The sequence below is a fragment of the Eublepharis macularius genome, chromosome 13, assembly GCF_028583425.1.
Source record: "Eublepharis macularius isolate TG4126 chromosome 13, MPM_Emac_v1.0, whole genome shotgun sequence".
NCBI lineage: Eukaryota > Metazoa > Chordata > Lepidosauria > Squamata > Eublepharidae > Eublepharis > Eublepharis macularius.
In genome coordinates this window covers 34,389,824-34,417,417 of record NC_072802.1, presented here as the reverse complement: position 1 = coordinate 34,417,417, position 27,594 = coordinate 34,389,824, and the positions used below count along the sequence as shown (strand labels likewise).

The 27,594-nt window shown below is 41.4% G+C and overlaps 1 protein-coding gene across 1 annotated transcript in view; it reads right to left on the bottom strand.

Annotated features, from left to right (window-relative positions):
* The window catches only part of IL1RAPL2 (interleukin 1 receptor accessory protein like 2), a 289,452-nt gene that overhangs the window by 222,053 nt on the left and 39,805 nt on the right, over nt 1-27,594 (bottom strand). The window contains exon 4 of the mRNA XM_054995823.1: nt 24,123-24,276. Within this exon, the coding sequence (XP_054851798.1) occupies nt 24,123-24,276 (154 nt within the window). The remainder of the gene's footprint in view (nt 1-24,122; nt 24,277-27,594) is intronic.

Genomic DNA, 27,594 nt, shown 5'->3' with positions numbered 1-27,594 from the left:
ACGGCCGGAGAGCGATGGTTGTTGTGGGTTTTCCGGGCTGTATTGCTGTGGTCTTGGCATTGTAGTTCCTGACGTTTCCCCAGCAGCTGTGGCTGGCATCTTCAGATGTGCACCTCTGAAGATGCCAGCCACAGCTGCTGGCGAAACATCAGGAACTACAATGCCAAGACCATGGCAATACAGCCCGGAAAACCCACAACAACCAATATTAATACTCTCTTCTTATTTTCTCCAATTAGCAGCCGAGGCAACTCAAAAAATTCCAGGTCAAGTGACTGAGTGTGGGTTACCACAGGATGGATATCTCCCCTAATTTGGCCACTTATGCTGTATCATTCAAGTTCCTGATCTCCCAAGTAATGCACATTCTTATATTTGGCTATCCTACCTAATAAAATCCCTAAAAATAATTAATAATTGTAAGTTAAAAGTATTTGACATATAAAAAGACAAGCTAATCTTTTTCCTGAACCTTGGGTTCACACACAGAAAAGTGAGATAAGCTTTAGCTCCTTCCCAAACTGAAACTATTCCATCAGATTTTTAAAAATTTCAATAAGCAGCCTCTTCTATCATGTGTGCTCTCTCTCTATCATGTAAGATAATCAGGTTTCCTAATGATATGACAGAATTTTGTAAAAAATAAGCATTCTTTTACCTTATCCCCCCCTCCATGCCTTCTCTATTCAACATGTTACATCAGCTCCATCTCAACTGCTCCTGCTGTTTGTATCAAAACCAAACAAAAGCTAAAAATGCCAAAAGCAGACAATGCCTTCATTTCCTACGCACAAAAGCAAGGCAGATAAATTGTACATGCTAATTACATGTTGAAAAGCTCTAAGACGTTCATCAGATCAAGTCGAATCTGGCATAATTGTTTTGAACAGATGATTATGTGTCTAGTGTTAAAAGAAGTCAGTAAATGACTTTTTTTTAAAAAAAATGAAGTCTGAAAAAAATAATTACATCCTCATTAAAAGCGACATGTGCTCCAACTGTAGAAACATCCATACCATTTGAAATAAACTACTCTAATAAAAGGGATAGTCCCAGTTCCTCTGAAACATCAGAGAAACATGATACCCACAATCATGTCCTATTTTCCATTGACATAAGCAATCCACTAACAGGTGCCTCTGTGGGTAGAAAAGGCAGCCAGTTAGTAATAAGAAAAAATAATAAATAAATTGAGTAAAGAAGACTCCTCATTATAAAACATTCCCCTCAGACCAAACTCATCTCAAATGACTGGCTTTTTTTGTTGGTTATATGCCCAGGTAATTCTGTGTTAGTTAATTTATTTGTTTAAAAATTCAAAGTAATTCACCTAAATTATGCCCTTATTCTACAGGCCCACACTTTAAACCTTGGCCTTGTACAGAACTTGCTTCAGGTGCCCTAATTCCCATTCTCTAATCTATGTACAGAGTTCCCTCAAGTTCAAGACTCTCCTGACAATAACTCAGCAAACCAACTCAAGCTTATCAGTACAGATTCTGGATTTTTCCAGCAACAGAAGAAAATCCACCTTCTCACAGAATGTCCTAAGGCTTCTTGCCAGTTAGAAAAACATGTTACCAGGGGCATCCCTTGGTGATTTCAGAAGCTGCATGCCTATAAGTTGTGACAACTTGGGGGGGGGGGTGCTTACTCTGCATGATGATGAATTTGATTTATAGTCAGACCATTCAGAATCTTGGAGTTGCCGCCTATGTATGAGGGCAGGGATTGAGCCGGGGGCATGGTAACAAACTGAGACCCACACATAGACTGGAGAAAAAATTGGCCACAACTTTATTAACAACAGCAACAAGGAGTATTGGCGCCGCATATGGATCAGATCCCAAAAGCATCGGTTGACCCGCCTGCCAGCCGATGGACCCCCGCCCCCCCGACCCAGGCTGAGGGGGGGGGGAACCAAGGAGTGGCATTAAGGGGGAGATCACATGGTTGTACACCCCTTAGTGATTCCCCTGCCATCTAGGAGTGAGAATGCCCCGGCAGCTCCTGAGCTGGGTATGTACCTCCATACTCACTCACAAGATTCCTTATGGGAATCCCCTCAAGGGGGGGCCTGCGCACGCAGGCCCAGACTCCCCAAAAATGGGGAGTCCAATGCCAACCACCTTCAAGCTGTGACAAAAGGAATCAGAATCTTGGAGTTATCAACAAAAGGAATCAGAATCTTGGAGTTATCAGTCACCGATATCTTTTCTTTCTTGGCTCATATTCCTCACACTGGGAATGTCATCCCCCTGAGTATCCTACACCTGAAAGTTACACTGTTAATAAGATGGGGATTCAAAACACTGAACTATGATTTTGTTATGGAAGTGGGAAAACACTAGATAGTTGTTTGTGTTCAGAGTAGAAATAAAGTAGTGAACTACAGCAGAGCCAAAATGAAAGCAGCAAAAATACAAGTAAATACATATTTCTAAAGCATTTCTTCTGTAGCAGTGACCTGTGAAGATCCAGTCCTGGGAGAATTAATGACTTTTGAGCAAGCTTGAGGGGAGTCTTTTTTTCTGGAAATTTAGCATCACTTCACACAGGCAAACATCTTCATTCAGTCTTTCAGGTGATCATGAAGGCTCATGTGAAGATGTGCACTGTGTGAATTTCTTCAGCACAGGTATTTGCCAGCTGCAATTGTTGGAGAATTACCAGAGTTAGATGTGAAGTGGAGTTAGATGTTCAAGTGGGAGAAGGGAAGGAGCTGCTGCTGTTCTCTATAGATGATTTCCTGCACCTTGCCAATAAAAGGTAAAAAAAAAAAAATGCTGGAAAAGTGTATCTGGCTTCAATCATGTTGTTTTAATCTTATTCTCAAAAAGGCCAGCAACTCATTATAAAAGGAAGTACCACACTATCTGTCTCAAACATTTTCATTCCCTCCCCCCACCTTCCTGTAAGGAGTTCTGGGCAGCATACACGATTCTAACCTCCTCTTTTTATCCTTGAAGCATTCTCTGTGAGAATGACTGGCTCAAACTCAGTTCTTGGGGTACTGTCAGAGTGGATATCTAAATCCCATTCTCCTCCATCCAACAGCCTCTAACCACTAAACCACACTAACGCCTACAGCAGGCACCCTTTTATAACTACTTACAGGTAACAGCTACAATCAAGCAACTATTGGATGGGGACGTAATCCAGTTACTAGTTATGTGGTATGTGAACTGCAGCAGGATCTCAATGTGGAGCCTGAGTCTGAGGGAAGCCAGGCAAGGATTCAGGTCTGCCACTGCCTCAGCTCCAAGGTAACCAGACTGACCACCTAAGGAGCCTCCTAAAACAGCAATAGGTGTGACGGACTCAGCTTCAGATGCTGAGATTTCCAAAAGTGAAAGTATGGTTGACATGTTTCCCCCCTCCCCCCCCCCGCATGGGGCTAGCCTGAAATGGCAGTTGGGGATGGAATGTTGGAGAAGCTGTCAGTTAGAGTTGGAGAGAAAACAAGAGAGTGAAACAAAAGCCAGGTTGGAGCCTGGCTTTTGACCAGAGAGGGTCAGCCAGAGAAACCTCTGTGAGGGGAAATAATGTTTGTGGAACACTTTTAGTTCTAGGACTAAAGTGGGAAAAACCAGCACTAACTCCTGGGCCGTTTCCAGATAGCTTACCTGCCTCCAGAACGTCGCGCCATCTTGCGGGGAAAACATGAAATATCGCGTTTTCTCGCGCAAGTTTTGCGCGACGTCGCGTGTTCGCGATATTTCATGTTTTCCCCGCAAGATGGCGTGACGTTCCGGAGGCAGGTAAGCCGTCTGGAAACGGCCCTGCTTCGACTTGAGAGATCTGGGAATTACAGTGGGCCAAGGAAGTGGGTAGAAAGGAGTCTCCCCTTCAGTGCCAGGAAAAGGGTTATAGCTCATAACTATAACGCCTGCCCAGTACCTAGTAAGGGTTTGTCTCAGTGGAGCACCCTTAAGTCTGGAGAGGAGGGAAAGTTGTGCTGTGTCTGTGCTTTAAAAGGGAAACATTTGTGAAGCAGTGTCAACCTCTGAAAGAAGCCAGCAACCTAGTGTTAAACCAAGCGTTTTGTGCCTTGCACCAGCAAAGTTGCTGTACAAAAACCTTCCTGTTACTTAAGTTCAAATGTCTGCCTACCTGCCTTTTGACATTACCTACTGTAAATAAATCTTTAGTTATTTTTTGAACCTCCCCAAGCCTTGTGTGCCAGTTTCTGCTAAAGGGAAGCGCAAACCCCTGATCTGTCTCCTACTAAGACTTGGCGGGGTAACTATTTTAATATTTCTTAAGGGTGGGACAAGAAGGAAAGTTGAAGCTTAACATCAACCACACTACCAGAGGCTTCCCAGCCCAGTATACAGTTTCATAGGCTTAAAGAGGAGAAGTTTTACCTCAGGGTAGGGGAAGGTCAGCCTAAGCCTGAGTTGGACATGGGTTTGTGGCATATTAATTGGTGGTAGCGGTGGGATCAATTGTGGGTGTTCTATTCAGATCACGCAGGTCATGTGGTAAGCTCCCTATAAGAGCTTTCTGATCAAGTCTGTTCTCAGGTCAGATCTCCAAGGGTGATATCAAATTTCTGATGTCATTTCAGCCTCAAAATGCTGTTTTGATTTTGCTTCAACCTTGTATGAATACAACCCATAATTCCTTATTTTTATGCTTCCTTTGTAATATTTTTTCTGTAAAATTTATAACTTTTTCAGTGTTAATTGTGCATCAGATCAGCATTAAAGATCACATGTTATACAAATAATTCACCAACACAGAATGCATACATATAAGCTTAAATTAGGGTTGCCATTTTCCTGGGGGCAAGCTACTGAACCCAGGCTCCAGGCCCTGGTAGGCCTCACCTTGCTCCATCCTCAGCCCTCCCCCCACCCCCTGGAAACTTGCCGCTCTGATTGGCAGGTAGCAGTTAGCTCTAGCAAACATTCATCTTTCTCTTGGAGGAGCTAGCTAAGTCTTGCCATTTGAAACTAGATACATGAGCAAAATCCCAGGGCTGGAACACTTTTACTGTGCCATTTACTGTTCTTGTCTCTGTTGCTCTTCAGACCATTCACCCCCACCCCCATTTCTTTAATTTTTCAGGAGTGTTATTTTTTTTACACATAGTTCAAAAGTAGATACCCTTTAAATGCTTCTCTCTTGGGTAGGCCACAGATCTTGAAAAGGGCTATGGTTGTTGGGGGTTTTCCGGGCTGTATTGCCGTGGTCTTGGCATTGTAGTTCCTGACGTTTCGCCAGCAGCTGTGGCTGGCATCTTCAGAGGTGTAGCACCAAAAGACAGAGATCTCTCTCACTGAGAGATCTCTGTCTTTTGGTGCTACACCTCTGAAGATGCCAGCCACAGCTGCTGGCGAAACGTCAGGAACTACAATGCCAAGACCACGGCAATACAGCCCGGAAAACCCCCAACAACCATCGTTCTCCGGCCGTGAAAGCCTTCGACAATACATCTTGAAAAGGGCTGTTGGTACCTTGGCAACTGAAGTGTGCAATCAGAGAATGGAAGCACAATTGGTCTTTTTAAAAATGGGGACAAATTTATCTGCTGCTGTTCTGTTTCATTTTTGATTGTGTTAGAGAATTTTTGGGGGTGTTTTAGATTTTTTAAAAAATGTAAATGATATTACTAATTGTATCTTTTGTCATGTGGTTTTACCATGTAAAGTTTTGCAAGTATCTGCTGAACAATGGTTTAAGATTCTGTGTAAATAAATAAATATGAAGAGGCATTACCTGAATATTACAAAACATTCTCAGTGTATCATCTAAGAACCCCGGTGGACATGCTTTCCAATGGTCATAAATGAACCAGGTGGACACTCATGAATTAAACAGAATGCGAACAACCAAGGATGATTTTTGCTTTAAAGATCCCCCCCCCACCACAAAAAGGCTGTAATCCTACAATTCCTGAATTCTTTATTCCATTTCCACTGAACTGCTATGCAACATCACTCCTGCATTGGACCCTGAACAATTTCTCCAGCCTTCTCAAAACTCTTTTTGCTTCCCTCAAAAATTCCACAGATTCCACAAATATTTTACATGAAAAAGAGCCACCAAATGTGCAAAATGAAATTTTTTGGCAACCCTAATGTTAATGTTGTTTGTGTTTATTTTGCTCTACCTAAAATCTGATTTTGAATTTGTTTGCACATTAATTTATTTAAATCATATATCTAATGCCAAACTAGACCATAGAGTGTGGGCCAATAGATCCACAAAATGGAGCTAGGGACAGATAGGGGGATTTCTCTACTTTTCCTGGGGAGAGGCTGTCAGGGGAGGAAGGAGAAAAAGCTGAAGACAGAAAAGCAGATAAAGGTAAGTTCGCTGGTGGATGGGAATAACAGAAGGAAACAGGAAAGAGATGTGGCTATGGGGAATGCCAGGGAAGGGAAAATAGAAACAATGTGTGAAGGGAATACAGGGGAAACACACACACCACAAGTACTTGTGGGTATAAAACATTTTTCAGTGGGCATTTGAAAAACTGTTTACAGGCCCACATCAAAAGATATGACAATTATTAATACCACTTAAAACTGCTTTTTTAAAATACCCAATCAACCAGTTCCATAAAATTGGACAAAACATGACAGAACTGTAGCAGATAAACATCATTTTCAAAGATCTACCAAAACAAAAACACTTTTCTGTGCTCCCAGAGGGAGATCATTCCACAGTATTGGGTTACTACAGAAAAGAGTGCCCCAATTGGATGATAAGCTTGCATTTGTAACAAAAGAATCATATACAGAGCAGGGTTTCATTAGCAAATCATAATTTTTAGATGTCTGTATGGAAGAAGACATTCCCTCGGGAGCTTTAAATCTTATTAGCTGTTGCAGAGCTGTCAACAGACTCCACTGTATTATTATTAGTCAATGTTATGTATTAAAAATGCATTCAAAACTGTACAGGAAAATTAAAATGCTTTCCCCAGCTGGTGGGGGACATTTATCATAATGTTAGCATGGCCTAGTTGCTTTTCTAAATGTACAGAATTCATTGCTGTTTAATATACAGAAACTGTTACACAAATAAGTTTCTTAGCTGTTTTGTTGTTGTTTTTGAGACATTCCTAAGAGTAGTACCTAGAGTGGAAATGATCTGCTTGGTCTTATCTTGGTTTAAAAAGGAACATAGAACAAGAGTCAATGTACTGATCTCAAGAGGCAGAGATAACCTAAAAACCTTATCAGAATTTGCACCATACTGCAAACTGGCATCAATAGCCTGTTTCAAACAAACACTAAGTGGTACAGTGAGCAGTGTGCTTCACAACTGAGATGAACAACGTGGGATGCTCAACACAGGGCTGTTACTGAAAATGGCAACTGTATGTCAAGTTCTCTCCTTTCTCCTTTTAATATTCTGCCAAACAGCAGCATGGTTTTAATGTGTTTTAAAAGCTCTCCTGTCTCATTTTCTTATTCAGAATTTATTTAGAACACCTTTGACTTGGTTTCTCCCAAGAACAAGAGTCAGAGTCAAGGAGTGTTAATTGGAAGGCACCTTGGAGGTCATCTAGTTCAGCTACTTGTTCAGTGCAGGAATGTGGAACTACAGCATCCCTGACAGACGGCCATCTAGCCTTGCTTAAAGATCCCCAGTGAAAGAGAGACCACCACCTTGCAAGGCACTGTAGAGCACCTCCTAACATTAGGAAGTTTCTTATATTATTATGCCCAAATATGCTTTATTGGTATTTTCACCCCTTGGTTCTAGTCATCATGACCATCTTCTACATGGCAGCTCTTCAGGTACTTGAAGAAACTGATCATGTATCCCCCTTAGTCTTCCCAACTGCAAGCTAAACACGCCCAGTTCTTCCAACCTTCCTTTACAACACCTGGTTTCTGGAGCCCTTAGCATTCTGCTTGCCCTTCCATGAACATGCTCTAGTTTATTAGCATCCTTTTTAAAAGGTGGTGCTCAGAACTAGACAAAGGCCTCTAAATGAGGCCTGACCAGTGCCAAATAAAATGAAACTATTACTTCCCTTAATCTGGACACTATGCATCTGTGAATGCAGCCCAAGGCTGTATTAGCTGTGAACTCAGCTAAACTGTACCACTGACTCATATTAAACTAAGGATCTATGCAATCCTAAGCAGAGTTATATAGAGTTCTAAGTCTGTTGAAGCCACTGGGCTTAAAGGGGTGAAACTCTTCTTAAGATTGCAACCAAACTCTTTTCACAAGTACTGCAACCAACACAGGTCTCTCCCATCCTATACTTTTGCCTTTGGTTTTTTTAAATACCTAAATATTAAGACTTGCATCTCTTCATGATTGTTAAAATTCATGTTTTTGATCTTGGCCCAATGTTCCAGCCTATCAAAATCATTTGGAATCCTATCTTCTTCAGCTATTCCTTCCAGCTTTATGTTAACTGCAAATTTGAATAGCATTCCCCTTCTACGCTCTCATCTAAGTCAATTATAAAAATGTTGAACAGTACCTAGGACAGAGCCCTGCGGCACTGTACACAAGAGCCCTCTGGGTTGACAAGGAGCCATTAATGAACACTCATGGGTTATGGATGTTCAATAAACTATGACTCCATCTAACAGTAGTATCAGCCACCCAGATTTAACGACCTCATCCACAAGATTATCATGGGAGACTTTGTCAAACATGTTGTTGATATCAAGACACATCATTCCATGGCATTCCCATGACCCACCAAACTAGCCACTTTATTAAAGAAGAAAATAAGGGTGGCCTAGTATAACTTATTTGTAATAAAACCATGTTGGCTCCCAGTAAACAAATAATTCTTTTCTGGATGTGCACAGATTGACCACTTAATAACCTGCTCCAGAATATTACCAGGTATTGACGATGATTAGTATGTAGTTTTACCTTTATCTCTTGTGAGAGAATACCCACTCTTTTTGCACCTCCTTTGTTCTCCAGGAACCAAAAGCAGCTGACAAAAAATCCAAATACCAAATCACAACAGGAGACAGTTAAGAAGTCCACTTACTAAAAATAAAAAGGCAAGGCTTTGGTGAACCTTCCGGAGGAAGGAATTCTATTCTTGTGGTGCCAACACTGAAACTGCCCTGCTCTATACCATTGTGGATTTAATCTCTTGGGTGAATGGATCTTGGATCAGATCATCTCTAACTTGACAAAACATGGAGGGATGAGTCACTGGGGAAAGGTCCTTCCTAAAGTATGCATGCCCCCAGGCAAATTGACCCAGACGTGAAAAAGCAGGGGGAAAGACTAATACGGGGTAATTCTCTCCAAATCCCAGAATGTTCCTGACAAGGACTTAAATTCCTAGCACCTGTAAACTCAGCATTATATCTTTGATCCATTTCCTTTAATCTCATAATATCAATCTATCAGGCAGGTCTTAGCCAAGTATATCATCAAAGGTGAATACAAAGAAACAGCAATTGCCATGATCTCTGTGTGAACTGAAAATATGAATATATAGAGCCTAGAATACTCCATTTTAAAATGTGGTCATGTTCCACAAGGTGTCTAAAAGTGAGATTGATAATATTTTTTGAAATGCAGTAATTTTAACAAAACGGAAATGGCTATATTTTTCTTCTCCACAGCTCTGAAGAGAATTTGAACAAAAGGGCAAGCTATAGCAGTTAGCAGAAAATAAATGTGACACAAAATGTGCACCCTTAAAAAAAAACCCTTAAGACTTTATTGATTCACCCCAAATGCCATGCCTTCCCATATCATAACTCATCTCTTTCCATGGACAGATACTTAATATACTTTAGATAAAGCTTTAACCTCCACCTGTGGCTTTTCAACAGAACCAATTCACATATTCAGTACTCAGTCACCAATGTATACTAATCCGATGCAGAGAAATGAAACGGGCACAAGCACGGGTGAAGCAGCCAAGCACCTAAATCAAATACTGGATAGCAACAATAAACTGGACATTGAATCTTTTTCCTATTAATTGCTATTAAATGCCCACAACATTAAGTCTGAGGTCACTGAATGGATTTAATTGCACCAACATCAATACTTTCAACCCTACAGTCTACATAAATAGTTCAGGGCGAATTAGCATCAGTACAACTGATTACTTTAAAATTACTGTAGTAATTGTTACCTGTACAAATATAAGAAGTCATAACACCAGTGCTTTCAACCTTACAGCCTGCACAAATGTCTCAGAGTGAATTACTGTTATCAATATGAAACAGTAAAGGATTCTAATTATTTTGATTGCTACAAACATAAGAAGGCATAACCTGGCTATTCACATGGGCAGCATTTTAATCTCCAGCTGCTGAACCTGGTCTGAGAACACCTGGACAAAGGTTGGGACTTTCTACCACTGGATCAGCATGTGCCAATGGGCCAACAAGGTGCCCACAGCCTCTTTGCTGTGTCATGCAGAGAATAGAGCATCCCAAGGTTTATGGTTTTGATGACATTAGGTGTAAACAGAGTGGATGAATTATTATGAGTCTTTGTCTCCTTGAGATTAAACTTCTGGGTCAGTGGCCCTAGCAATAGAAACATCTCATCTTAATAAGCAAAGCCTTCCTTTTTCCTATGCCCAAAAAAACTGTTGGGGAGAAATATACTACAGCTGTATAATATTTAAACATTACAAATTCTTTATGACATGAGACAGCAACATCTGTAGTGGCTAGGACACAGGAAGAGCAGCAAAAGCATATAAAGCTGTTTAGAGGGTTGGAAAAAGTAGCACAGCTATATTTATTTATTTATTTATTACATTTATAGTCTGCCCTCCCTGCGAACGGGCTTAGGGCGGATTACAACAACCGTTAAAAACACAGTAATACCTTGTGTCTTTTACAATAAAATACAATAAAATCACAGATCATAAAATCAATTCAGCGGCATAAAACTCTGCTCATAATTCCTATTATCCCAGGACAGGATTTCTTTCATCCTTCCTAAAATCTATCAGGAGAAGGGAGGGGTGGGCACATGAGTTGGCATATGATTTGTTACTATTCCTACAAGGGGGCAGCAATCCATATTGCCCCCCTGCTGATAGGTGACAGGGTGGGAGGCTAGATGGATCTAGGGAATTGGCCTCAACCATATGCCGGGCAGAACATCTCTGTTTTGCAGGCCCACCAAAATGACACTAGGTCTTGGCGGGCCCAGGTGTCCTCCAACAGAGAGTTCCACCAGGTTGGGGCCAGGACTGAGAACGCCCTGGCTCTGGTCGAGGCCAGTCGAGCCTTCCTAGATATCAAGAGGTCTACTTGGCTGATGCAGAGACAGAAACAGTGGTAGCTAATAGTCAGGAGGTCCCCATGGTGCTGAAGACCAAAGGTTTGTCAGCGAAAAAAATATTTTCTCTCCTAAGACTGTGCCAAATATTTACTCATTTCCAGTTTGGAATGAAAAATACAGCTCAGAAGAGGCTGAAATATTCCCCCTAAACTCCAAATGTTCACCTTTTCTAATCAGTTTGCTGCTGCTCCATTTTCTGCTGCTGCTCTAGTTATGGTGTCTCGTTCTTTCCTACAGCAAGCCCAGCCAGTCAGGGATCACATAATGGAAGTGGTAACACCGCATTGTATAGCTAATCAGATCTTGCTGCATGTTAATATCACTGAGGGCCATGGAGCCAATGAGAACTAGGGCAGTGCTTCCTGTATCTGTTACAAAGATAATCCCAGTTGATTGGATCACCATTAGCCCTCAGGGAATAAGCACAGACACCCACTTTCAATGCATTTCCACAAGACTGGCACTTTTTTTTTTTGCAAAGTGGAATAATTTTTCAACATTGCTGAAAATATTTACAAAAAGCACTTCTGCTTTTACCTAACCTCTACATTCCCCATAGTTGCAGGGGAAAGATATTCACTGAGTCAACAGATGGAAGGAGGTGCATCATCCTTCCTGCCCCTGATGCCAAACGCACAAACTATGCACATGTTTTAAATGTGCCCAAACAGTAACATCTTCTCCCTTCCATGGTAATGGGAAGCGGTAGTAGAAAGGAAAAATTAGCACATTTTTTGGAAGTCTTCTTCAGGCAGCTTTGCTGATATGACGTTCCCTCCTCCTCTTTCCATCTTCTTTGTCCTTAAACAGCAGAAAAGGCACCAGAAGCATATTTAAAATTTAAAAGGAACTATTTTATTTATTTTGGAGGGGAAAGGTCAGATGAAATCATGGGCTGAAAATTTCTGAGGTAATTCAACATAGAAACCTCTGAGGCAAAATCAGTACATGCACAGACTTTAGTTCTTAATCCTCTTCACTGATACCTAAATTTTTATGTTCAGAGGCTTTTGTTCCTGTATTTTCTCCAAACACTCTACTACACTTTCTTTTAAAATTCTCCGTCTCTTTTGGATTTAAGAATGTTGTTACCCACTTTCTAGTACCCCAAATTGCTTCTCTTCAAATACCAGTGCTTTCCTTCAGTTTTTGAATCTTAAGATCTCCAAAAGGCAGTTTCCAACCACATCCGACCAGGGATCTCTTTAGTCTCCACAGCTACCTCCCTGTTTAACTGGGTAAGGAAAGTCTCCTTTCCTTAGAAGATCTATCCCCTTTCTTTGGCCCAAATGGGAGTCTGCACCTACTACTCAAACTTCCTTGCCAACTTTTCCCCAGTTCTCCTGTCGGAGTTAAACTGCTTTCAATTAGGACTCCGTCTCCCAACTGTTCACACTTGATTCTTCTCAGCTAGGGCTGAAAACAGACCCGCCCCCCCTCTTTCCAGCTCATGCTACCCAATCAGATTCCTTGGAGTAGCCTGTCACTCAAAGCTTTCTTAACAGTCCTTAAGCTATTTGTACAGCACTTCCAGTTTTTTTTAAAAAACAGCCTGTCACAGCTGGGAAGGGCAAAAAGGAATGAGAGGTGTTTCAGGAGCAGATTAGAAAACTTGGTGCTGGCAACAGGTGAGTTGGTTTGTTCTAAAGGGATCTGCAGAGCAATCCTAAGCAAAGTTACACCCTTCTAAGTCCACTGAAATTACTTCTGCTTAGGACTGCACTGTTGGAGACCTGTTTGGAGGACAGAAAACTTTTGCAATCTGCCAGCTTGTATATACCAGTAGCCAGGGCTTTTTTTCTGGGAAAAGAAATGGTGGAACTCTCTATCACCACATATGCATGCGTAAAGCGTGTGCATGCTCCTAGAAATGTATGATGCCGGCACTTCTGGAAGTGATGTCACACCTGGAAGTGACACCGCTTCCTGGAATCACAATGCATATGACAAGATGTTAGTAAGCTTGGGAAATAACACAATTATGAGAAAGGGTTTTTTTCCTTTCTGTATCCTCTACAAAAACTGAAATCTTCCATTCCCTTTCCCAAAGATTTCATTTCTTTGGAATCATATTTTAAAATATGCAAGAAGGAGGGGGCCTCTAAAAATCCAAAACCCATCTCACAAATCTAAATTCTAACGGATTCCCTCTGCCAGCATAGAATTTTTTTTCCAAAATTCTTTCTCAAAATTCCACAGTCTGAAATTCCTAATCTAATGAAAATTGAATTTTCAGATTTTCAGGGAGGGTTTTGCTTTACTGGAACAATTCAAAATTAGATACTCAACTTTAGCTGCATTAGAATTATACTTAGTTTAAAATGGCTTTTTTTTGTTGCCTGCCAACTCTACCTTGCCATTGGCTAAGCTGTTGTGGCATTGTGAAATGCTCATAAATATTCCAATGTCCCAGACAAACAATATTCATAAAAACTTCCTTAACACCCATATGTCCACTGCAATTTCAGTGATGATAATCAGCTGAGGGTGGGGAGAAGAATTTGAGTTACAGCTATTTTACTTTAATGATACTGCTCATGCAGCCTATTTGGCTCTGAGCAGTGGAGTTACAGCTATTAAGACATAAGAACACCTATATGATGATGAATATAATGATGAAAGCCTTCTGTGACTTGGACACAGCTATCCATTCCTAGCAGAAAACTGAAATAACCATAACTGATATTAACTAATACAAATAACCATAAGTGATATATTTAACTAATACAGAACCAATCTGCATTCAAAAGCTGTGGGAACCGTAACAATGTCAACTTCAGTCAACAAAAGAATGAAAACAACACACACACACACACACACAGCACCACCCATCCCCATGAAGAGAAAGCAGAATTAACTCAAAGCAGGACACACACAGCCCCACCCCCTGAAAAGAAAGCAGAATGAACTCAAAGCAGCACACACACACACAGCCCCACCCACGCACTCCTCTAATAAAATGAAAGCAGAATGAACTCAAAGCAGCTTAATCTCCTCTGCAGAGCCCGCACTGGGCCCCAGCTCTCTCTCTCTCTCTCTCTCTCTCTCTCTCTCTCTCTCTCTCTCTCACACACACACACACACACACACACAGAGGAATGAAAAGAAAACAGAATGAACTCAAAGCAGCTTAACCTCCTCTGCAGAGCCTGCACTGGCCCCAGCTTGCACTCTCTCTCTCTCACTCACAGAGGAATGAAAAGAAAGCAGAATGAACTCAAAGCAGCTTAACCTCCTCCGCAGAGCCCGCAGGGCCAAAGGAGGAAGGAATCACATGGGCAGATTCCAGAGCTGCCGGAACACCGTTTCAGGGTGTTCCCCCTCAAAAAAAGCCCTGCCAGTAGCCCGATTCATAGCTGATATATGAAATATGTATGATCTGATAGATGAAACACACTTATTTTAGCTGAAAGTCAGTGACACCAATTATGCAATTAATAAATTTTAAAAATGGTGAATAAAACAGGGTTGTACATACCTGTAACTATTGTTCATTGAGTTCTTCTGGGCAGACACAGAGCACAATATGGGAAAGGAAAATCTAATACTGTTTTCATTTGTACATGATTGTATATGTTACATTTTTCGATCCACTGATTTTCTGCCACTTGATCTTCACTAGCATTTGCTTTTGTAGACATAACAATGAAGCCATCTTCACAGAGAAGTACTGTAGGAGGAGGGAATTCCCTTATTAATGCTACAATGCCTTGTCTATGTGTTTTTCGGTGGGATTGGTACAATCTTCAGGAACCTGTCTTTTCACATTGTACACCCTCCTCCACAGGATATCCAGACAGTGTTCAAATAGATGATGGACTGTGTGAGCAGCACATGGTTGCAGAACAAACAAAGCATATTCACATGTTACCCAAGCATGTTTACAAAGGACCCGAGCAACGTCTGATATTTAAGATGATTAAATTTCATTCCTGTGTCTTCCACCTGTCCTTTCATCTTTAAAATTACAAAGGACCAAGCCAGCATCTGTAATTTATCAGCATCTGTGAGCAGAAGAGCATCATAGGGAAATTGCTGCCTGCAGCAATACCACCTTGTGCTTTGATCCCGTCACATCTCATAAGCTAAACTCTAAGGCTCAGGTTATGTGAGGTGTAGTTCTCTGTGCAGAGGTAAGCCAGTGTCTGCCACTATGGAGTGCAGATGGAAGTTTACATAATTCAGTACTGTTTCACCCCCCCCCCCCAAATCCTCTACATTAAGAAAAACTAGTATATCAAGGAGAAGGGTATTTGCCTAGCCACTTTTGCATCACCTGCTAGTTTTCTATGCACAGGGAATGTTTTTGTATGGAGGAACAATTCTTTATGCAAGCCCTGCATGGAGAGTGAAGTGGTACAGCCGTGACAGAACCTCAGTGAGAATGAAGACTTACATATTGAAACAGAAAACGTCTTGAAGAACTTTGAAGTACTACATGAATCCATAATGATTCAACAAAAGACAGAGTTTATGGATCTACAAAGCATTGTTTCTCAAACTAAGGACAAAGGACCATTGGGCGAGGGTACTCCAGGGGGTCCAAAGTTATTTTGCAAGTATAGAAAGCAGCCTCTCTTATGCCTACCTGAATAATTCAGCCTTCTCTGTTTTCTAGGAATGGCAGCAGGGACTGTCCATCTCAGGGAAAGGGGATGGAATCAGCTTTCAGTTTTTGGAAGGGCAGAAGCTCCTGCAACCATCCACAGTCAGCTAACACTTCAGCATACTAGCCAGAATATGTTCTGATTGGTGGTTAGGATCCAATAACTGTCTCCAGTACAAAGTTCCTTCTAATCAAGGTGTGATTGATTAGAGTTTGTGTCAGGGACTTTGGAGATGTGAGACTTGATCTCGTGGGATAGCAGACAAGACAAACTAGTTCTCACTGGTTTTACAGACACTCAATAATGGAACACTATGTGGGACATGGACAGCTTGATGTGCACTTTCGAAGGGGGCTCTCTGGTGCATGGCAGATACCAGTGAGGGAGGAGGGTTGAACTTGGGGACACACAAAAATTGATATCAAAATGAAGTTCCCTGGGGTGCTAAAATTTGAGAACTGCCACTATAAAGTATTTGTTCATATGCAAAATCACCAAGCATGTTTCTGTATTGCTTGAATCCGTAGGTGACACATTTATAGGAACCCATGAAAGTGATCAGGACAGGATCTTCATATAAAGGAGGTCACTAGTAATATTCTGGGCTGGTGTATCCCTTTCAGGAGAGATGAAAGATATGAGGCCTTGCTCAATGAAGGTTCAATGGAACCGATTAAACCATAGTTTAGGTGAGAAGAAATGACAAAAATGTCTTGCAGTAATAACTGCCTCAACCTAATTCTCTGGGTCCTTGAAGACAGCTAGCAGCATCATATCACCAGCAGACACATTCTTCCTTGGTTCTAAAGTGCGAGAATTCATCTTTTCACATGGAACGCCAAAGCCTTCTCTTCCCCAGTTGCAATATGATAGAACAACAAATGATTAAATTTCCTGAATGGCCAATTTCCCTTAGGAAGTTGGCAAAACTGAAGTTTGCAATCACTATAGGTTGGGACACAAATGCTTCTACATATCATGTAATTTGTGGAATTTGTTTACTACACACTAGATGGGTGACTGCTGGGTGTGTGAACCGATTCCATCAAAAAACATTGTATTTGAGGTGATGTGATGAGAGATTTGAGTTGTACCTGCGCTATATCTGTAACTATCTACACAGAAATGCAAGCCATCATTTACAGGAAAGGTATATTTTGTGAACCAGACCTGTTTTGTTGGGTTATCTTTCATACATTTATATTATGTGTGATGCTCTTATAGATTCTATCTGATCCTACTGGGATTACGAAAATAACTCTTGCATGTCCCCTCAGATAAATCATGCTGTAACATCTGTAGAGCAATTTAATAGAACAACTATGCTTTTAAAACGCTGCCATTAGGTACCATCCATATTTCATCCACATTGCGCTCATATTAGTTTCTATGATCCTGGCCAAAGTGGGTACATATAGACTTTGTCAAGGCACCTGAACCAGGACTCTCATGGCATAAGGCTAGATCTGGCCTAAAAAGGCCCTTTATATGCTGAGACCTCTCCTTTGTGGGTAGAAGGGAACAGTTGTGCTATACTGAGTCTCTGTGAAAAACACAGGCACCAAACAAATACTGGCCCTTATTGCCCACTATCACCAGCATAGACTTGGAAAGGGGGAAATGGAATTGCATTCTAGGTTCCATTGGAGATTGCAATAAAGAATGAGCTGAGAAAAAAAAGTTGTTTTAAATTTTTTTGGAAAATAAATTGTTTTAATGAACCCTGTTCTGAATTGCACAAAGGGTTTTTCCTTCGTTACCATTAGCGAACAGAGCAGGAAAAATCATGCTGATTTTGGAGGAAGGAAAGAGAGTTGACTCTTGAGGAAATGATGGAAGAACCCATCACCCTTTGATAAAAGGGAACATTATTTGCTGTTCTAATTACTTTGCATGTTCACGAGACAGGCAGGCAGCTTGTGAAGCTGTAAAGCAAAGCACTTGGAGTAGTGAGATGATATATAATTCATAGACTGCAGCATATTGCTACATTTCTCATCGCATCCTCACAGCACTTCTAAGGGAAGCCTGGCATACGATCTCCCTCCATTTGTCTTCTAGAATAATTTCATATCAATTAGCGTATGAACAGCTCCCCCTTGGCCAACAGTCGAATCTCTTATCTGGATCAGCATGGGTTCTAAACATTAAAAGAGCAGCTTTTATTGAATCATCTGGGAAACTCACTTTTTCTTGTCAATAATTATCTGATACGAAGAGGTTGTGTTTTGGTAAGATCACCTGTACTTAATACTTTGATGAAAATGAGCAACTATGCCCATTCATACATTGTCTGAGGAGAGATCGGCCGATTCCATATCTGCTTCAGATTTGGTCCATATGGCAATGCTTGCTGCTCAAAGACTGCACTCTTACATACAGTGTTTAACAATGACATTCACATATTCAATAGTGCTGAATCACCTTTTCACACATCTGCTGCCAACCGGCGACACCCCTTTGTTTGTCCCCCACATGGCTGCAGTACACACACATAAATACATACGGGCAAGACCAACTTGTGGATCTCTTTCAGCCAACCACCGCTCCAGTGAAAGGAATATGGTGGGAAAGATGCAGGCCACTCACCCTGCCTTATGCAGTTGTGATAGTTACACATATACCAGAATTGTGAGGGATCACAAAATGGGGGAAGCAACAATATAGAAAATTTGTCCACATGAAACCAGGCAACAGAGAGAGATTGGAACTGAGAACTAGCATAATTCAGTGACTGAGACGAGTCTAATTGACCAGCTAGACGGCGTCACATCAGCCATGGGCTCACAGTCATGACTTAGGGGCCATTAGAGGCAAGAAGGGATGTTCACTTTCTCTTTGTGGCTCGCAAGCAGGGAGCCAATCTTTTGCCAGTCCATTTGGCAGTTCCCAGTTAGTTTGAGCCTGTTCATCAGGTTACTTCAAACAGTACAGTAGTATGCAATCAGCAGTGTTTTATGCAAGCATATTCTCAATGAACCTGGTGAGAGTTCTATATATCCCCTCCTCTACAGACCTGTTGTTGCCACATGCCCCTTGGCAATTGTGTACATAAATAGTGAGGAAATCAGTCAGCCAGTGATGATAAATACTTTTTGAAGTACCTGAAAGGCAAGGAGATGAAACTCTTCAACCATAAACCACCAAAGCTACTGCACAGTTGCAAAATACTTCCATAGCTGTTCGGTTCAGATGACAGTGAGGCAAACAGATCTGAGGGTCAGTTCAAGAGTGAGCCTGGCAGATGAACACAGTACGCTCACCTGGTGAATCTCTTCACCACATAGTCTGCAGCATCCCTACAGGTAAACTATTTCTGTCAGACGTATCCCTTCTTCAGCAATATGTGGGAGAATTATGTCAGATTGTTTCACGAGTGCCATATAAAAACCAAGTATTATTGTCACTCCTGTCATTATCATATCCAGGTTTGCCGCATGACTGATGATAAAATGTAGCATGAAATCAAAGAACTCTCTGCTGGTCTAACACTTGATCAGAAATATAGGATTCATTGAATGTAGTGATACTTTGACTTTCCATTCAACTTGAATCTCATTCAACCCGCATGGAAAGTGAGCTTGTTTCTCAGAGCCAAACATCCTAGGACAAGTGGCTGCTGCTGACAGCAGCATCTACAAATAGTCTCCCTGCATCTAGTAAAAGACAACTAGCAGCAGGGCCTTACAGGACTCACCATTTCCTCCAGTTAGAGTGGTGAACAAAGTCAGTGTTGTTATTATCCTCACAAAAACAGCTGTGGAGCTGGGGCTGAGAGAAGTGGCTTACTCAGCAGCTTTGATTCTTGAAAGCTCATCCCTTGAAAATCTAGTTGGTCTTTAAGGTGCTATTAGACCTGGATCTTGCTGTTTGTCTGCAGATCAACATGGTTACCCACCTGAAACTGTCTTCATGGCAGTAGTGGGATTTGAACCAGCAGAGTGCTAATTCTCAACCCGACCACTGTGCTACAGCAGCTCTAGACAACATCACATCAGACCTTATCAGGGAGGTGCATGGTGCAGATGTGGGAATGCTGCACAGAGCAACTGTTACACATCTCTTGTAATAGGTTGTTTGGTCTCCAGAGAAAGCCACTGGCACCAGCTGGCTGACTCCGCAGCTGATATCACTTAGCAACATGGTATAGATAGCAAGTGAAGAAACAAGGTTCTAAAGTGAAACCACAATAAAGAATGGCAACATCAAATCTATCAGATCTAAATCCATATCAGATCTAAATCCAGACAGGCATTAAATACTTTATGGGGCTGCTCTTACAACCACACACTACAACTGTCTGCATTTATCAGGGGCTGTCCAATAAATATTCCCAGTAAAACACATTTCCAGGGGATGCTTGATCTCCATGTGTGGGGCAGATTCCTTGATGCTTGCATGCTAAAGCTCACACCAGGGCAGAACTACCAACTCAACTTCTTTCCCTCCCTGTGTTTGAGTTGCAGCCATTCTCTGTGACTGGATCCACTGTGAGATTAAGTATTCTATTAAACATTTTAAAGGATTTTTTAAAAAATGTAAACTGTGAGAACAGGGGTATTACAAAGACACTACAGTGCGTCTACTTTCATCTGTGAAATGTTGGAGGGTATGTTGACAGCACATTCTATCTGGTGCTGGAAATAAGCTGTCATTTCTGGGATGGTGCGAAAACCCAGCTGCAGCATTTATTCCATGGCAGTTTACTACCATCTGTGTCAGCTCTTGACCTATTTCTCACTCCTCTTATTGTCAGGAAAGGAATGGTTTCCTTCGGAATAAAAACAATCAAAACAGTATTAGGAAATTCTACGTCTCATGAAAAGTAAGGTTACCATCCTACAGGTGAGACCTGGAAATTTCCCAGAATTACAACTGATCTGCAGACTACAGAGATCAGTTCCCCTGGAGAAAATAGCTGCTTTGGAGGATGAACTGTATGGCATTCTGTCTTATGGAGGCACCTCCCCAGCATAAACCCCACCCTCTTCAGGCTCCACCCCCAAATCTCCAGGAATTTCCCAGCTCCAGGTTAGCAATCCTAATGAAAACATAGCAAAGAAACACTGCAGAAAGCCTCTCTACTCACAGAGTAGCCAGCACCGTTTTAAGAACAACAGGCTGGAGAGTGAAGCCACAAAGTGGTCCACGATCATGGAGTGGAATCTGGTGGGCTGGGTCTGGATCCCAGCTGTTTAAGATATCTGGTTTAGGCAAAAACAGCACACCGTCTATGAATGTGGGGTTTCTGTATCAAATGGACCTGTAAAACACTTTGACAGCTCTAGCAGTCAATTGCACCTTTATAAATTTGGCCATCTTTAATAAATACATGTCTACAACAATGTCATACAGGAAATGCTTTTGATGATGGGTGACTTTTTAAGCCCACAACTTCAGAGCAGCATCAAAATATTTCAGTCTAAGTTGGTCAGGGGTCTAGCAGTAGGAACTTTGCAGAGGCAGATCACAAAAGCTTCACATGCAGAAATGTGTTTAATGTGCATAGATGTTTGATAAATCTAAGTTTTATCAAACTGAGTGAACAAATAAATAGAAAGAGTTTGAGTCCAAAAGGGAAAGTGGGCTAGTTTATACAGTGAATAAAGCTTCCAAAAAGCCAGAATCTGGGCTTGATGAAAGACTGGGCAGTTTGAGAGACGCTTTAATATTTTGCTTATTTTTATATTCGTTTATAGTCTAGTCAGCCATTTGGAGTCTCTTATTTTCCATGCTGATTTTTTAGATTTCTTTGTCTTATGTATGCATACTGTATGGCTTGTTTACACAGTCTGAAAAAAAATCCTGTCCTCAAGTTATTGTTGACTTACGGCAACCCCTGGTGGGGTTTTCATGATAAGAGAGTTACAGAGGTGGTTTTCCATTGCCTGCCCCTGGTCCTCTTTGGAGGTCTCCCATCCAATCACTAATCAAAGTGATTGGATGGGTCTTCCATCCTTCTGAGGTCGGTAAAAGGAGTACCCAGTTTCCTGGGGGTAAAGTGTAGATGACTGGGGAAGACAACGGCAAACCACTTCGTAACAAAAAGTCTGCCAAGAAAACATTGGGATGTGACGTCCCCCCATTGGTCAGTAATGACTCGGTGCTTGCACAGGGGACTACCTTTACTTATAAATCAATGCACAAGTAGCATTGAAAACATGTATCTTTTGGGAGGGAAACCATGCAAGGAAAGAGAAAATGGCATGAAAATAAAGAATCGTGGATTCAGTTTGTACAATGAAGAAGTAAATCAAAATAGATTTTTTTTTCCAAGTCAAAATCTGGAACCTAAATTGTTGGCTTTGCTGACTTTGAAACTGGCAATATGGCCCTAAGATTCAAAATATGTTTCCTGCTCCTGACTGTAGTCTGATTATTTAATTCCAAACTAGTGGGAATTTGCTTTGATTATAGCCCTTTTTGGAAGTTACAACCAAATGTGCTGGGAAGCCCCCCAGCAATAGCTCATACTACCCACAATGCTCCAGATATGAGTGGTTGCCATTTTGTGTCAATAGGGCACATTTTATATTAATGTAAAGTTTTGGTCCAAGAATTTTTGTATGTGGCACCACAACTGTACATGGAAAATCCACCCACTGTCCTATCCACCTGAAATGGTGATGAGCATACAGTCTCACTGGCGAGTTCCTGCTATATGTGGCTGTAACTTCTCAAAAGGGCTGACGCCGCACAACAAAGATAACCGGAGCAGAAGGGGAGACACCTATATTTGTCTGTAATCTAATTCAGTTAAGTGAAACTTCAGTGCACTTTGTCTTTTGGCGAAGTGAAACCTGAAAAGATTGCCCCATTTGATAAGATCCATTATATAATAGTAGAAGCAACAGAAAAATTCATAGCAATAACGGTACGCACAATTTGAAAATTAGGAAATTAATGAGATTTAAGAGAAATTAAGTGAACTGAGAGTTCAAGCAGAAGGACTGCACTCATGTAATTGAGCGGAATGATTTGTCATGACCAAAGCAAATACCGCAGCACACACGCTGCTTTCTGAAACAACTGGACCTTTTTTAAAAGCGTGGTGTGAGAAGCAATGATGGAGATGAGAAAGGATCTCAGGGAAAAAAATTGCTCTCCTAACCCGTAATTTCTTTATGTCATTATAGTTCATCATTGGTCATTTACGAAACCTGGCAGTTCCTTGAAGACAGATGGGGAAAAGTCATGCATTTCAGTAGAGTAACCGGGGGGAACACAAAAGGCACCAAGAGGACAGGAACACAACTGGCAATTTGTCATATTGGTTAGAGTATCAGCCTAGGACTGAGAAGCCCTAGGTTCAAACCCCCAAACAGCCAGAAATCTGGGTGACCACTTGCTCTTTCTCAGACTAAACTAACTTATAGAGTCACTGTGCCGATTAAATGGACAAGGGGAGAACTCTGTACTCTTCTCTGAGCTCCTATATTGATTATGTTAATGTACTGTTGTTGCTTACTTTTTATGGGTCCTTCATGCCACATATACCTAACCTGAAGGCCCACCTTTCCCCATATGAACCAGTGTGGCAGGTGAGGTTATCAACAGCAGCTTCTTACCATCCCCCTGTTGCGCTGCACTTGGAGGTTCTTTCCCTGGAAATTCCCACTTCACAGCACAGCTTAAATTTACATGTCAGAAATGCCTGTTGGCAGATGGCCTTCAGGAGGGGCTGTCAAGTGGAACTTTTGAGAAGGGCCTTTTGGGAAGTCATAGACAGGCAGCAATATGGTAATTTTAAAGGTAAACTGCGCTGGTTCTATGTTCTACATTGTGCTTTTACGTTCTAAATTGTATGCTGTTGCCCAGTTTGGGTTCTAGATTTTGGGGAGAAAGGTGAGTTTATATATATTGTAAATAAATCAATATGGAATAATTAAGCATGTTTTTGAAATGATTGATAGTTTTATCATCATCATCATCATCTTTATTTATACCCTTCCTTTCCTCCCCAACGGGAACCTAAAGCAACTTGCATCATTTCCCTCTCCTCCTTATCTTCACAGGAACCCAGTGAGGTAAGTTAGGTTGAGAGACTGTGACTGGCCCAAGGTCACCCAGTGAGCTTCCATGGCAGAACTGGGATTCGAACCTGGGTCTCCCACATCCTAGTGCACCACTATAACCACTATACCAGACAGTGAGGGCAATAGGCAAGACACAGTGAGCTCTTGACACTTCTCACTGGTGTTATACCTGCAGATGAATCAGATGATGATGATCACCTCAAAAGACTCTTACCTGTAACTTTGAGCTCTGTAGTTCGTCTTATTAGCTTTCCCTCAAACTTTAGCTCACAAGTGTAATTTCCACCATCTTCTTCTTGGACGTCTTGTATTAGAAGAGAATTTTCTTTCTGAACAACTATACTTCTCCACATTTTTGGCTTACACTCCTGTAAAAAAAATATCAAAAGTTCAGATTCATTGGCTTACATAGCAAAGCATGATTACTAGATTGGATCTTAAATTAATTATATATAAAATAATGAATGCCCAAAGTCTAATGAATTATATCATGCTAGTGTGAATAATTAAAATTTTATTTATTTTACTTCATCTATACCCCTGCCTTTCTTCCCAATGGAGACCCAAAGTGGCTTACATCATTTATTTTTATTTTATCTATTTATTTATGTCATTTATAGTTCACCTTTCTCACTGAGACTCAAGGCGGACTACACAGTATGAGATTAGTACAATCAGTATCAAGTACATTTCAATACAGTATCAAGGACATTTCATAAACAATACCATAGGGAAAACAGATACAAGTTTAAAAGACATAGTATTAGAAAAAATACAATACAGAGTAGAAAAAATACTGAAGCAGAACATAATCAACTCTAGGACTAACATTAGACAACATGAAGCACAGGTAGCACATAGGAGTACATATTTAAAGCAGCAGATAATATGTAAGGCAATATAGTGATGAAGTCTATGGTCCCTAACTCATTAGTGAAGCATCTTCCCTACAATACAGCCCTCCCATTTGAGTAAAAAGCCTTTTGGATTCTCCTCTCCTCCCTGCAAAGTAGGTTGAATTAAGACTGTGTGACTCCTCGAGGTTGTCCAACAAGTGCAATAAATTGTACGTAGGGAGTACGACAAGACAGTTAAAAACTCGGCTATTGGAACATATGTCCCGTATATGTTTAAAACTCCTGAAGCCCCACTCGTGGACCACTTTGTCAGATGTGGTCATCAAGAGGATGATGTTAAATTTACAGTTTTATTTTCCGATCAGAGCATCCCTGCACGTGATCAGCAAAGAACATTACTCAGAAGAGAGGCACAGTGGATCTTTACATTAAATAGCCTGAAACCTAAGGGTCTCAATAGTGAACTAGAGCTTTCTTGGTTGTTGTGGGTTTTCCGGGTTGTATTGCCGTGGTCTTGGCATTGTAGTTCCTGACGTTTCGCCAGCAGCTGTGGCTGGCATCTTCAGAGGTGTGGCACCAAAAGACAGAGATCTCTCAGTGTCACTGAAGGCTTTCACGGCCGGAGAACGATGGTTGTTGTGGGTTTTCTGGGCTGTATTGCTGTGGTCTTGGCATTGTAGTTCCTGACGTTTCGCCAGCAGCTGTGCCTGGCATCTTCAGAGGCGTAGCACCAAAAGTGACACTGAGAGATCTCTGTCTTTTGGTGCTACACCTCTGAAGATGCCAGCCACAGCTGCTGGCGAAACATCAGGAACTACAATGCCAAGACCACGGCAATACAGCCCGGAAAACCCACAACAACCATCGTTCTCCGGCCGTGAAAGCCTTCGACAATACAGAGCTTTCTTGCTTCTTATAAGATTTATAGTTATATTGTTTTTCCAAGAGGGCCAAACTGAGGGGGCCCTCTAAATCAGATCAAGGCGTAAATTAGTGTTGCATACAATCCCACCCCCTTGTTGAAGGCTGCGCGTGAGCACGCCGGACGTGATTGTTCCGTAATTGACTAGGATGATTAACTGAGTATAGTGATTACTATTCACTGGTAAGATGATTTGTATTATAAATACATTGTTTACTTTTTTGATAGAGTTATGTGTGAATATGTACTAGCACATTGTAAATTGATGTTTTCCATAGTTTGGTGGAAGTACTTTGCCCCTGAAGACATTATAGACACAAAACAGCGGACTCAAGCTGACGCTGACTGTTGGGCATTGTGGGCTCTGCTATTGGCATCCCACCACTTTCTTCTTCTCCACCTGGAACATTATAGAATATTGAGTCGTTTCTGACTTGGATTTACATTGACTTTTACTTTCTGGGAATTTACCTGCTGGATGTCTTCCCATGTATATCTGTTGCACTGTGATTGTCTGTGTGACATACTCCGTGATATTTAACTTTGTGATTTTTGATTAACGTTGACAATTTATACCTATAGATTGTCTTGACTGCCTGTATTTGTTTATATTTGTTCACGCATCCCACTCAGGTGTATTCCTTTCTGTTGAGCTTCTATTTGAGTGGGTTTCTCCTTTTTGCAACAGGTTTCCATGCCAAAGAGGGAACTTGAACCTGGGCCATCGTCACACGGCCATAACTTTAGCGCCAAACTAGCGCCATCTCCCGCTGAATTCTCACCTTATTCTGGCTCTCTTGCGATTTCGCCATTCTCCCCAATTCACACTTTGTGACTCTTTATGTCGTCTTTATCCACTTCCATGTGAATGCCCTGGATCGACTATGAACGCTTTGCAACACCAAAACGCTAACTTGCCCTGATCATCTGTCTCACCTAACACTGATTCTCCTGCAATTAAGCCACAAAGTAATTTTTTTTTAAAAAAGTCAGCCTTATAGCGCTATAACGCTATTCTGCCATGGGTGGGAAACCTCTGCTACCTATCACAGTTGGCTTTGGGGTTGGCCCAGCACAACATTATAATAGAAAAGTGATATAACACAAATATGTGGAATTTTTTTTTTAAAGGGGGTGGGATTTTTAGGGCCCCGTTTCCGGAGGCACTTTGACTGACCGTCGAATTGCGCTTTTCCCTTTTAATGTGACTGACTGGAAGCGCAAGCAGTCATCAAAAGATGGGAGAATCCATTCTAATAACGATAACAGAAGAAACGATTTCTAGTGCAAAACTGATGAAATAAGGGCCCGTGTGACGACGGCCCTGGTTTTCCCAGATCACAGGTTGACATTCTAACCACCCCACCATGCTGGCTTCTTTTCTAAGATAAACAAGTGAATTCTGACCATTTAAATCATTGTTAATACTTCCCCAGTTTCTTTCAGACATTCACAAAGTTTGATTGGGAACGCCAACATTCATATGTGATAATGCCAATGCCCAGATTTCAGAGAGTCGCTGTAATATACACAAAAGCAATAAATATGGCAGTAAAAAAATCAACATCTGTGTAAAACTGAATAGTTAAACAAAGGTCTGGTTAACTGCATAAGAATCTGATTCCACAAGAACAAAGTGCCTGTGCCAAGAGGATGGAGACCACATTTACCTCATCTCCAAGACTTCACTTGCCTATCAACTATCACCAACAGAACCATTGCCCCCAAACTACTAACAGCCAACTGACTCCAAAGTGTTAAGGAAAGGAGAAAGTTGTATGTTAGAGGATTTTTGGGTAGCTCAATGGGTGCCAAACAGTGGTAGGTCCTCGCCCCCTCCCCTTTAGATCCTTCCCTCCTTCTCTCTCCAGCCTCTTTTTAGGAAAATTCATGAAGGTTGTTTACTA